The 13,783-nt window shown below is 30.0% G+C and overlaps 2 protein-coding genes across 2 annotated transcripts; both read right to left on the reverse strand.

The window, feature by feature from the left end:
* Positions 1 to 664: 664 nt before the first annotated feature.
* On the reverse strand, positions 665 to 1,327 carry LOC114752924 (ethylene-responsive transcription factor 2-like). The gene has a single exon (XM_028941616.1). It carries the CDS (start codon positions 1,325 to 1,327, stop codon positions 665 to 667), a length of 663 nt encoding a protein of 220 aa, XP_028797449.1.
* Positions 1,328 to 10,272: 8,945 nt separating this feature from the next.
* LOC114752940 (ethylene-responsive transcription factor 2-like) lies at positions 10,273 to 10,842 on the reverse strand. The gene has a single exon (XM_028941617.1). The coding sequence runs from the start codon at positions 10,840 to 10,842 to the stop codon at positions 10,273 to 10,275; it is 570 nt and encodes a 189-aa protein (XP_028797450.1).
* Positions 10,843 to 13,783: the final 2,941 nt, after the last annotated feature.

Genomic DNA, 13,783 nt, shown 5'->3' on the forward strand with positions numbered 1-13,783 from the left:
TTATGGCAATGATACTCATGTGGCTCAATTTACTTCAACAAAAATATTAAATTTTATTAATCCAATTTTTAATGCTTTTTTATTTTAGCCATATTTTTAAAAAAATTTGCATTATAAAAAGTAAATTATACATTCATATGAAAAATTTAATAATGCAAATTATGAATAAGACCCCAAAAGTCCTTTTTCTACCGTATAAGTAATACTCCCTTCATTCCTTATTATAAGAGGCATTTGATGCTTATGACATGTTCCCATATATAAGAGACACTTAAAAGTTGTCTCTATTTTTTTGTATTAATTTTCTATTTTACCCCTATTTATTTTGTCTCCAACTCATACTCTCTCTCCCTCCCACTTCTCTTTCTTTTAATAACTTAATTGTTCTCTCTCATACTCTCTCTCCTTATTAATGGGGGCATTGTTGGAAAAAACATTATATTTTTTACATATTAATTGTCCTCAACTAATTTTAACTGTTTTTTTTATCAACGTAATTTGTTTATTTGTCTCTTATAATAAGAAACGGAGAGAGTGCCATAGAAGGACCATATAAATAAGTTAAAAAAAGAATAACATAAATCATAAATGAATTCATCTTTTGACGTTTTCTTCAGAACTAAATGATGAAGAACAAGCATAGAACTGGATAGAGTTCCTCATATCAACCCAATCTGACATGGCTTCTAGTTGCTGCTAACTTGTTCAATAGTCTAGTCAGGCTCTTCTTGCTTGGCCCTTGAGATCCATCATCCTCAGATGTATGGTTTGACGGCGACGAAGGTTCCGGCGAGCTGTGCCGTTTCTGTCCAGCCACCACTCTTGCTGCCGGCTCCGTCGGTGGCTCCGACCCAATGAGGTGAGGAAAATTGAGCTTGGCTTTTCTACCATGCATCTTGAAAGCGGCTCTATCATAAGCCAGAGCTGCATCCTCTTCCTTCTCATAAGTTCCCAGCCATATCCTTGCACCGTTTCTATTCGGCTCCCGGATCTCAGCAGCGAACTTCCCCCACTGCCGTCGCCTCACACCTCGGTATTTCCTCCATCTTGGTGGCGCGTTTCCTTCACGCGCCACAGATGCCGCGTCACTACCGTTCCCTCTATCGTCATCACCTGGTTTCATACGGTAGTCATTCTCGCCGGAAAACACTGTGCCAGTGGAGCTGCTAACACCCTGCTCCGGCAAAGCCATGTCACAGTCCAGATTCGAAGTACTGTTGCTGCCAGTGAAGAAGCCATTCATGAGAGCCATGGAGGAGGAAGGATCGTCTTCTTCGATCAGGTATTGTTGACATGATGATTCGAAGGGAGAATGATTAGAGTTCATTTTTGAGAAGCTAATTAAGTTTTGGTGGTAGTATAGAAACACAGGATTAGTGAAACTTGGCTTGGATATTTATATATGTATGCATAGTGAATTTTTTTAAAAAGTGATTATGCCATTTAATTATTGTGTTCGTTGTTTCCTTGAAACTTTAATTGTTAATTCGGAGTTGTCGTGGACGCGTCTGATTGGTTAATTCAAACATTATTTATTTGTGAGCATAAAGGCTTAACTATTACTTGCTATGATGGTTTCTTTATTTGTGATATTAATTACATTAATAATTCTGATCCAAAATATAGAAACTAGTTGGGGAACAAAGTACTTTTGGTGCTCATCATAAAATCTGGACTGTTTAGATTTAATATGAATAATCCAGATTTAATTTTTTATACTTTTTTTAAAAAAATTCAATAGATATTTAGATGACGTAGATCTCACTATAGCGATGAGCACAATAATGCTCATAACCGCAATAAGAGCTAGAACTAGTTTGTTTAGAAAGTTAGTTTTAATCTTAAATATAATATTTTAATTTATTTTATCTTTAATATTTAAATAAGATAAGAATATTTTAAAGAAATATTTGGTTTTATTGGTTAAGCAGTATGACAAAGGCATCAAGTCACCAGCAAAGGTTTTAAAAGCCTCTTTATTCAAACATTAAATTTATGCCTTGCTTTTAAGCAAAAAAAAATGACAAAGAAAGACCCCCAAATATGTGAAATTATAATTTGGGACTCTTAATTTGAAAAATAGTAAATAAAGACCTGGTCCCATATTGTAAATATGAAATCTTGATGAAATGTCTAAAATGCCCCTAAACCAAGTGACAAGTTGACTATGGAAAATAACAAGTTCATTTTAGCAAATGACAACTTCAATAAACCAAATCACAACTTCGCTGAGAATATGCCAAATGACAAATTAACTATAGAAAATGACAAGTTCACTTTAGTGAATGACAATTTCAATAGATCAAATCACAATTTGATTGAGGGGTATTTCAGACATTTCACTAAGATTTCATATTTGAAATATGAGACCGGGTCTCTATTTGTTATTTTTCAAATTAAAGATCCCAAATCACAATTTCACATATTGAGGGGGTTTTATTTGCTATTTTTCCAAAGAAAAAAGACAAATTAAATTCTTAGAATCTAGCTTTTACAGCGTCAGGACGCACCTCTTTAAGGACGTCTTTTCTTGGAAAAGTGCGGAATGCATCTGACCGTTTGTCATTATTTAATATTTACTCACTCACGTCCTCTGTATATAAATAACAATTAAGTAAATCATGATTATTAAAATTAGTTAAAAATAATAAATATATAAAAAATGTAATTTTTTTCTCAAATATATTATTATTTATGAAGATAACGAGCAAGAGAGAAGACGAGAAAGAAAAGAAATGAGTAAAACATATATTCTTCTATTCTTATTTATAAGTCATTTTCAATATATTTTACATAGACTAAGAAAAATATTAAACTTCATTAATTGTCATTTAAAATTCAACAAGTTTTTAACTTCATTTTTATTCAACATACATTATATCTCATATAAACAAAGTCAACACAATAATAAATGAAGGAAAAATTGTATATCCATATAAAAAAAATTTCTCTCAATGTCCTATAAATAGGATTAAAAAATATTTTTTCTCTCTGCCCTATAAATAGAACCAGAGGAGTAACTAGTAATTGGGTGAAAATGAAAATAAGAGGGATTAAATTTTTAGACAAATATAAAATGTTGCTTGATCATATATAAGACCAGTCCCATGTGAGAAAATATTACTTACATAAAGAATAGGAGAAAGTAATACTTTTACTACTATTTTTATCTGGACTTTTTTTATTGGAAGAGAATGAGGTTTTCTGAAATTATTTTAACTTCTAATTATATCATCATTAAAAAAAGAATGTTGAAGGTGATGAAAAATAGTACAATCATTTGAATTTATGTCCCGCAATCTGGAAAGGTTAAAGAAAAATGATTTATATCTATTTTTGCCTAATCCCATTTTTTGTGTGTGTTTAATACTTTTGAATAAAATCATCCGTCATTACGTGTAAAGAGAGAAAATTATACATGAAGACAAATATCTGAGAATATTTAGTTTTACTTGAATAGAAAAAGACAAACAGAGAAATATTAAGTTAAGTTTTAAGAAAAAGAAAATTATACACGTGTCAAGATATAAGAAATATTAATATTTAATAGCTACCCCGCGAGAAAAAATAGCATATGACCTCCACAACAGAAACAACACCATTATTTTCTAACATCAAGTGGTCAAAATTTTCATCTAAACAGCCAAACTTCCCGGAACCTTCGGATCAGCAAAGAGTGTTTTAAGTTATGTTTTATTATTCCTTTGGATTGTTGGATATAAAATTTAAATAACTAATTTATAAAAGATTGGGAAAATTAATTTAGTTATTTAAGAAAAGTGTGTTATTGTTTTTCAAAATACCCCTTTAATTATTTATATTTAAATTACTCATGGAAAATCTCCTTAATATGTGAAATTGATATTTGAGAAAAAATTATAAATTTGAAAAATAAAGTGGATTATAATTTTATATTTAAAATCAAAACAAACTTTCTAGTAGCTTTAATATTTAGGACCAATGCGAGTATTTTTTTTTTTTTTAATTCCTTCAGCCCTCTTTTTTCCTTTTAAAAAAGCAACTTTTGTTATCGAAATTCAAATTCAAATATGTATTTTTAACATATTCTTTTTCAAGCCAAAGAGGACTGATTAGGGATTTCAAAATTTTGTTAAATAACCACATTGCTTCTCAATTTCATCTCATTTTTTTCCTAAAGCCACCTCTGCCCATAGCAGTCGGCAATTGGCGCTCCGGTGACTATCCCACTTGTGGCCTATCATCGATCAATAGCGGTGGTTTTGGGGAAAGAAAAAGGGATGGCTTCAAAAAGACAATGAAAAGTAACGTGTTCATTTAACTGGATTATGAAATCTCTAGTTAATGATCTTATTATGAATTTATTAAAAATATAAGCATCAATTTGAATTTTAGTATTTCTGATAGATTTTTTTTTTGAGCAAAAGTATTTCTGATAGATTTAATTGCGATTTTCCCAATAAAATTTAATTATGATAAAAATATAACCTATCAACAGTTCATAAATAGTGTAACTGGATTTTCTTCTATAAATAAAAACTTATTTTTGGATATTTTAATATTTGAATGTCTTCAATGTTATTAATTATTTATTTTGAAACATTTTGAATAATATTGCAAAGTAGAATATAAAGTCTTAATTCATTTCTGAAATGTTTAGGCTATTCAAGAAGAATTTGTTCGACTTAATTATCTTCATATCATAATCGAACTAAAAACATTGTATCTAGGTTTAGATTTGAAATCGATATGTCCCACTACATAGAGTGGCCTAGATTGGGACTGAAATGTGAGAAATTACAAAACGCCAAAATTGATGAGAGAGGAGAGAGAGGCTGAATAGGAAGTAAACAAATGAAAGAATAAAAGTAGAGCCACCACAAGTCTCCTCGACATAAAAAGATATTTTAGAGGGATTAAAATTTCATTCATGGATTACTGTAGCAATTTTGATATCGATGCCTAATAGTTCTGAAATTTCAATTTAGTATCTAAGAATAAAAAAATTATAATTTTATGTAAAATTATCAAAACGCCTTTGATATTATTTTTTAAAAGAAAAAGTTCAACTCCAATGCTGACGGCTAGCCTTAGAAATAGGTAGTCAGGGGTTTGAACTCATAAATGCCTCTTCACACTCCAAAAAGTATGATGCAACCAAGCCATTAAATCCTTTTAATCTTGTGGTGCAAACATAGTATATGTAACAAACTTATGTTCCTAATTCATACGCTGCTAATGTATTGTTGTCAATTCCCTTATATGACTTGTTAATTTGCTAATTATAGTTGTTTATGTACATATGTTCATTGGTAAACTTTTAGGAATCCAAAAAATGGGATAGTTGTTAATTCCCTTATGTGCTTTTGTTAAACATGGGATAAATTAAGATAAACTGAATTTTAAACAAAAATGAATTAAGATAAATTTAAAAAACTTGCTATTATATTTAAAATTGCAAGGTATATAATTTACTCAATTATATGCATTAATTCAAGGAATTTGCCAAGATACTTGGTGAAACTTATAGGCTTCAAGCTGAAAATCATTACCAAAACAAGCTGTAATTTCTTTTCCACTTTAATAATGCATGTCATTGCATAAAATCTTATTATATTGACTAATTCTTTTTCTGATTTTCATTTTATGTATTATTTTTAGATAACATTTCATATATTTTTTTGGTAATATTTCTTATATTCTTTTTGAACTTTGATGCTCCTATTTTACTTTATAAAACTGGGGTTTATTTTGTTTTTATCTTATTAATTCTAATTTATTACTTGTTTTTTGTTAGAAAAAATCTGTGTCCGTCTTCTTTACTGCTGCTAGTCAGAGGTTCTAGATGGCCCCCTGAATGTAGACACGATATACACATGTAGAGAGAGAGGGGCACGGATGTATGACTAGCTATGTTGTTGAGGAGATGAACCGTTGTTGGTGAGAGAAAGACGAATAAAATGAGAGCTCGTGTGAGCTTCCCTTTGTCATCAAAGATGGCAGAAAATTGGGACACTATGTTGAAATATGTGATGCTCAGTTATCTGTGTCCCTGCAGATTCTCTCCATTTAGCATCTATAACATGACGAAATCAAATCAATGAAGGATGCTTTGTCAAGAACATTACTTGAGAATAGGGGTTGATAAATATTCTGAAGTTCAAAATTTTGGTACTAATAGTTGAATATAGATTTTTTAGTTTATTGTTTATTAGGTTTAGTTAAACTATGGATTGCTCAGATTGTTGACTATTAAGTTCAGTTGAATAAGGATCGACAACTTTAGTTTTTTTTCATGAAAGAAAACTTTTGTTATCTTAGTGTTCAATTTGAGTTTTAGCATTGAATTTATTGAATTTTAGTTGGATTTTATTTTAAAGAAAAATTTTGTTTTAGCTTTGAATTGGTTTTGCATTCTTTTGGTCTGTTTTGCTAGCTGGACTTAGTCTGTTTGGTTTGGTATTGCAAGGAGATTATATATAAATTGAAAAAATTTATATATAAAAAAATTGAACATTTCATGGCAGTTTTCACTATGGTTAATATATAACTGCCGTGAAAGTGAGCCCCATAAACCGCTTATTGAATACTTTCCACAGCGATTATTTTCTAGTAACTACAATGAAATCAGTAATCACTGTGAAAGACTATTCTTTTTACATTGACAATATTCATTGTGTCTATAAAACCATTGTGAAAAGTTCTTTTTAATTGCAGTAAAAGATATTTTTTGTAATAGTAGCAGAAAATTTTGTCATTACTCCGGGATTTTTCTCATAAATTTGTTAAAGTTGTGTCGTTATCTTCTTTCCTTAGGATTTTTAGCAATTCTATTTGTACTTTATCTTTTTGTGCTATACTGCTATGTAAAACCTTTGACTTCTTAATATCATTTTGCCTTAATCCCCAAAAAAAAAAAAAAGAAGTGATGCTCACACTTAGAGAGTACCAAATTAATGTGCGGATTACATGGCGAAATATGCTCAACATGTTGGATACATCACATCTTCTTAATTACTTATGCATGTCTACTTGCACACGCATATAGTTTTGCCGATCTTATATATAAGATACAAGTAATGAAATTATCTATATATAAGATCACAGGGAGCATATTTTAACAGTGGGAGGAAAAGTTGCAAGGAAAGCAAACATGGGAGAAATTAAAACATGGAAATTAGAGTTTTTTCTTATTTAAATGAGAGAAAAAAATTTTTAGTAGAAAACTGAGTAGCGTGACCCACTACATTCCCTCCAACAATTTTCTCTCCAAATATGAAGAGATTTTGAAAATAAGAAAATTCTCCTTCCTAAAATCCGAACTCATGCAATTACACTACTCATAGAAGGGAATCAGTTCCAAGTTATATTTGAATGGTCATGATTTGATTTTTTTATTTGTTCAAATAATTATTTTAATATGGATGAAATTTAAAATAAAAATAATCTCTTAACTATCATTTTTTTTAAAAAAATAATTTTTTCTATTTAAAATAATTAATTAAGAATTTTAAATTTGGACTATTCAAACCAGATATAAACAGTTCATATTTGATGAGTTAAAAATGCTCATCAAAATAATAAACACCGAAATTGATTCCCTCGTAGAGAGGGAAACGTGGGAGAAATTAGACCGGGGGAGAATTAGTCCTTTCAAAGTAATACTAATATAATCATGCATAATAAAAAACCATGTTATCATCACTAAGGACCCCAGCTTCACGATGACGACAATCAAAGGAGTAAAAAGATCGTGCTTGGCTATCAGTGAAAAAAAATAAAGTTTCACTTTTAGCAATAATTATCTAGGGGCACCGTTAAAAGTAAGATTTTTAACAGTAGCCGTTGCCGTTCAAAGTCTCTTTTAGTTGCGACTTTCAATGTCACTGGTCGAAGTATCACTTTTGGTAATAACTTTCAAAAATTACCGCTAAAAATCTAATTAAAAGTTTGATTTCGTCGAGCTTTATTTCGATGGCAATTGAAAGTCACCACTGTAAGATTGAGTATGGTTTGCAACATGACTGTCTATAGAGTTGCTGCTAAAAGATCATTGAAAGGCACTACACAAAATTTGACTTTTTATCATTGTTATAAAAGTTAAAAAGTTGCCGCTAAAGGTTTTTAGCGGTGACAAGTAACAATTATTGCTGATACTAATGGGCGGCGATATTAAAGGGTGCCTTCAGCTAATTAATATTATATCTTATATTTTAATATATATTGATAAAATATTTATAATATTCTTCTTAAATAAATTAAAGTATTTATATAGTGAATGAAATATAACACATTCAATAAATTTTTTAATTTATATTCAGTTTATAATATTATTAAATATATTAATTAAAAATAAAAAAAATCATTTACAGATTACGCATGTATTTTTTCATTGCTTGACAAATTTATTTTTCATCTAAATTAATTGTATAATTTTTTTAAAAATTTGTTGGTAAATTTTTACGTATATTTTCAGCTTTTATTGTTTTTATATATTAACTATTAATTTATTAGAAATTATAGAATAAATGTATGATTTATATTACCACTAAAGACCTCAGCTTCGTGATAATGACAAAAAAGGAGTAAGAAGATCGTGCTTGGCTATCAGTGAAAAAGAATAAAATTTCACTTTTAGCAACAATTATCTCGGGTCATTATTAGAAGTTAGACTTTTAATAGTAGAGTTACCGTTGAAATAGAGCCGTCAAAACAGATGGGCTCAGCCTGTTTAAGTTGTTTTAAGTGAAGAACCGAGTTTGTATTTTAAGAGGTTTAAAAAAAAATTGGGCTTAAAAGAGTTGGCCTTTTAGGACTTAGAAATAAAGGAATCAGTCCTTTTAAACCCGCCTTTTTTTTATTATCGAGATATTTATACAATTATGGATTAATTTTTTTTAGATAAGTCTAAATTAGAAAATTATTCAGAAGAACCAATACTTAATCCATATAACTGAAAACAATTAGATATCTTGGACTGATGAAGGACAATTAAAATTAATTTCCAATTTTTTTAAAGATAGCAGTTAATATTCTTAGCATTTCAATCACTACAGCAGCTAGTGAATCTTTTTTTACCGTCAATTCAAATGTCTTAACAAAACATGAAAATTCTCTTATTGTAACAAATGTTTAGGCTCTTATTTGTACTTATAATTACTATTACATAGTTTTACTTTAGATAAAGGTGATGAAAACAAAAACCTTGATATTTTTATCACTAAAGAAAAGCCCACCACTGGTGAAAAATAATCAAATATTGTTGATCTTGACGATGGTGATGTAGATGAACATAATAATCTTGTTGATGTTGTTAATCTTTGATTGCTTAGTTTTTATCTTTCTGCTTTTCTTATTTTATGTGGTTTTTTTTTAAGTTTGGATAATAGTTTATTAGTGTTTGATGTTTCTCTCTCCACATCATTAATTTATTTTACTAATGTTATAATCTGAATAAAAAATTTTAGAAGTTTTTATTGTTTTATTTCAAAATAATTGAAAAGAATTTAAATTTTTAAAAATAACATAAAAGAGCCAATTCTTTTAGGCCATGAGTCCATACATCTGAGAGCTGGGTTTTAATAATATAATAGTTTTAAAGTATGTAGGCTTTAAAAGGTCAATATTCTCTTAAGCCTTGGCTCTTCAAGGGCTAGCTCTTTAGCCTGGCCCTTATTGACAGCACTATGTTGAAAGTCTCTTTTAGTTGTGACTTTTTTAATGTCACTAATCGAAATATCACTTTTGACAATAACTTTTAAGAATTACCGGTAAAAATCTAATTAAAAGTTTGATTTCGTCAAGCTTTCGGTGGCAATTGAGAGTCACCACTGTAAGATTGAGTATGGTTTGCAACATGACTGACTATCAATGGAGTTGCCGCTAAAAGATCATTGAAAGTTTTCTCTTTTGGCTCATTGATAACTTTAACTATGTATAATCTAAATTTAAATTTACATGAATTTTAATTTTCACTTCATTTCTTTCCCAACAGGCCCTTGAACCAAGGCACACTTTAACAAGATATAACCAAAAGGAGAGAGAAACCAACTATGATTTATTGGTTTACAACATATTGATTCTTGATTTTTTTTGCCCCCCGTATTCAAATTCTGCCTTGTACCTTTCTTTGCATGAAGGAAGGAAAGAAAGAAAGGAGCAGAAAAGAAACATAATAAGGATAACAGAGAGGAGGAGAGAAATAAAACAGACCTAAGAATATTCATTCACACGATTTCAAGCTTCTGACATGGCTTCTACACGCACACACAAACACACACATGTTTCTGTAACTTACTCCGTAGACCAGCCTGCTGGCTTTCCTTCCAGAAGGCGGCGCCGCTTCTGTCCGGCAACTACTCTTGCCGGCTCCGGCAGTGGTTCTGACCCAATAAGGTGTGGAAAATTGAGCTTAGCTTTCCTACCCTTCATCTTGAAAGCAGCTCTATCATAAGCCAAAGCTGCATCCTCCTCCCTCTCATAAGTTCCCAGCCATGTCCTCGCACCATTCCTGTTCGGGTCCCGAATCTCCGCCGCAAACTTCCCCCATGGCCGCCGCCTTACGCCTCGGTAATTCCTCCATCTAGGTGGCGCGTTCTTTTCACCCGCCACAGATCCTGGGTTACTACCACCAGCCATATCATAACCAGCTGGCCGATTCATAACTTTGTCATCATTAATCCCGCCGGAAAACACCGTATCACTGGAGTTACTAACACCCTGCAGCGCGGGCAAAGCAGCGTCATAGCTCAGATTCCGAGTAGGGTTGTCCGTGAAGAAGCCATCCAAGAGAGCCATGAAGGAAGGGTCATCTTCAATAAGGCATTGTTGAACTGATTCTACAGGGGAAAAATTAGGGTTCATTTTGGGAAGCTATAATAATTAAAATTTGGTGTCAGCATACAGAAGCACAAGACCAGTGAACAAGGATCATGTATATAAATGTACAATGACTTTAGTTTAAAGCAATTGATGATATTATTTTATTCTTGAGTTTTATTTGTTGTTTCTGTGAAACTTCAATTGTTAATTAATTTGGAGTGGTTGTCATCGAGCGTGATTGGTTAATTTATTCAAACAAATGTTATTTATTTGCCAGCATAAAGGCTTAGTTATTATATTCCATGATGGCTACTTTATGTAAAATATTAAAAATTATTTATCAATTAAACTTCTCACTGATCTATCAGTTATTGCTTTGTTGTGAGCAGTATGACAGAAGCAACCCCAGTCAAAAATTTAAAAGGTCATTATTCTCTCATCCAAAAAAAAAATCATTATTCAAAGACTTATGCCACGTTTGACAAATAAAATGACAAGTCAGGTCAAAAAAATAAAAAGCACTCGTTCTAATGCATTATTTGAAATTGTAGTCTTTTTATATTATAGTAGAAATTTTGATGTTGTTAAGTAAATGAATCATAATGTTATGGGTGTGACTTATTTCTTGGAGAAGTCAGGAATAATGACATTTCAAATATTTTTTCTTATTGCCTGGGTCCTTTTTTTAACCCATGTGTCGGTCTATCATAAAAAAAGACCTAAATCCTTTTAAATTTAGCCACGTGTAGGAGACCAACTGAAAAAGATAATGACATGAGAATGTTTAGCATATATAAAATATATATCTGCAAAAAAAAAAAACTCGAACACCCAGGTACAAAATTTAAAAATTAAATGGTGATTATCACATTGTGGTCAAAAAATGATGATTAACATTTAATAATAGATCATGACGCTTCACACGCTGAAAAGGGCAATATTTGAATTTTTTTTAATCGGAATAATTGTAAACAAATGTTCTAGATCTTCATCTTGTAAGCTCTGGCCCCCTCTGCTCTGGTGCTCCAATTGTTTAAGAAAATGAGAAGTTTCTTCTACTTTTTTCTCCTTTTGTTATTATTACGGTTATTAAAGGCATATTTTCCCCAAATTTCCTTAAACTCGGTTTTTTTTTAACATAAACATAAACCGCTGATAGTGAAATCATCAAACTGTCCCTCTAAAGTTACCAACATAGTCATTAACGAGGTTAGATCTAGTCACAACATGATAAATTAAAGTTCAAATCTCTATTGGAAAAAGTGTTCATATTTACTATCTACCAATGTCTCAAATAGAATTACTTTCAATAGAAGAATATTTATGAGTAACTTTTTTTTAAAAAAAAAAAGTTACCAACATTGTGCTAGTTTTGGTGGAAGGAGTTTTGATTGTCTAAGTATGAACTCTTGAATTCTAATTAGTGTAAATACAAAAAATACTTTTAAGAAAATTGCTTCTAATTAAGCTCAATAATAATCGAATCTAACTCAGCCAAATAGTTATGTAAAAGAAAATGGTCGCTAAAGTTAAGGGTGTATGGGTTAGTGTAAATAATACTTTTGACACTCGGGATACAACATTACTCAATGTGTATTTTGAGGTGAATAATGTTACTTGAAAAATATTTTAGATGCAAAATATCCTTTTACCCTTTTCTTATTGGAGCTTATGTAGTACTAAGCTATAATGTAAAACAAAATTTATTCAAACCAGTAAAAAGATAGGCAATTTATTCAAATTTCGAAGAGTTTGAACTTGATTGATATTTTAAAAATATTTTTGATAATGCTGAAAAAAAAAGATACGCAACCCTTTAATTTTCTTTTCAATTTAGTTAGAATAATATATTATAAAAATATAAATAATTGTATTGATTACAACTCATAAGTAAGAAAGCTTATTTTAAAATGAGACACACTGTAATTATATTCTCTTCTCTTTTTTCAGGGGAGAGAAAAAGAACACTCATATTTTCAGTCATTTTCTAAAATTAGCATTCCTTTAAGTTTATTAAATTAGTGTAGTCTTATCTCTCTCTACATAATTAAAAATACTAAAAAAACAAGTAATTATTAATACTTCTAGAAATGTACGAAGTCTCTTATATATATAAAAAAAAAGACCCAAAAAATTTCTGAAAAGTCTCTTGAGAAAGCTAATTCCCAAAGCCACATTGGTAATTCAGTGGCACCGTACCAACATAGGACCCCATATAAAAAACCATTGAAGAAATCAAACTTGACTTCAAAGTTCAATAAAGCATTGCTTTTTAGACCAATGTGAACTTAAATAAAAGCTCTTACAAACCGTGCAGAAGAGTTCTGACCGAATCTGCTTTATTTTATGTTATGCATTTAAGTTTAAGATTTTTGAGCGAATATTTAAGTTTAAGATTTGATTTAATAGTACAAGCAAAGGGGTCTTGTGAAGTTAATGAAGATAAAATTTTGTGCATCAGTGATCAACTTAGATCAATATAATGTACGAGTTTATCCAATGAATAAGTCACTTTTGAATTATCCGAAAATGAGGAAGTTCTTCATCAATTTCATGCTTCACATGAAAAAACAAAGGTAGCAAACAAATAAAGGATAATCAATTTTCCTACCAAAATTTTAAATTAATGTTATCTTCCAGAATAATGAGCTATTTGTTGATTATTCTTTTGCTGTTGATGATTATCATCAAAATACAATATCATTACATATCTTCTTATATTTTACAGATATCTGATCACATAATAACTCAGTAACATATGTTTTGTAAATAATTTTTATAATGACTAAACAACTTTTAAAAAAAACTACATCATGTTCTTAATACAAGACCCAGTTGATTAATTTGAAGGGATTAAAAAATTAGTTAATTATAATATATGTTACATGATCTTTCTAAAATACTTATATGTAACATTAAATTATATATCAATTTATAAGTAATGTAAATTAGTTTTAAAGAAATGATAAATATAAAACTTTAA

This window comes from Neltuma alba, unplaced genomic scaffold (assembly GCF_004799145.2).
Source record: "Neltuma alba isolate B1F8T4 unplaced genomic scaffold, ASM479914v2 tig00001196_pilon, whole genome shotgun sequence".
Lineage (NCBI taxonomy): Eukaryota > Viridiplantae > Streptophyta > Magnoliopsida > Fabales > Fabaceae > Neltuma > Neltuma alba.

What these genes read in the sequence shown, in the direction of transcription:
- LOC114752924 (XM_028941616.1), bottom strand. Translation starts at nt 1,327, where the DNA reads ATGAACTCTAATCATTCTCCCTTCGAATCATCATGTCAACAATACCTG.
- LOC114752940 (XM_028941617.1), bottom strand. Translation starts at nt 10,842, where the DNA reads ATGAACCCTAATTTTTCCCCTGTAGAATCAGTTCAACAATGCCTTATT.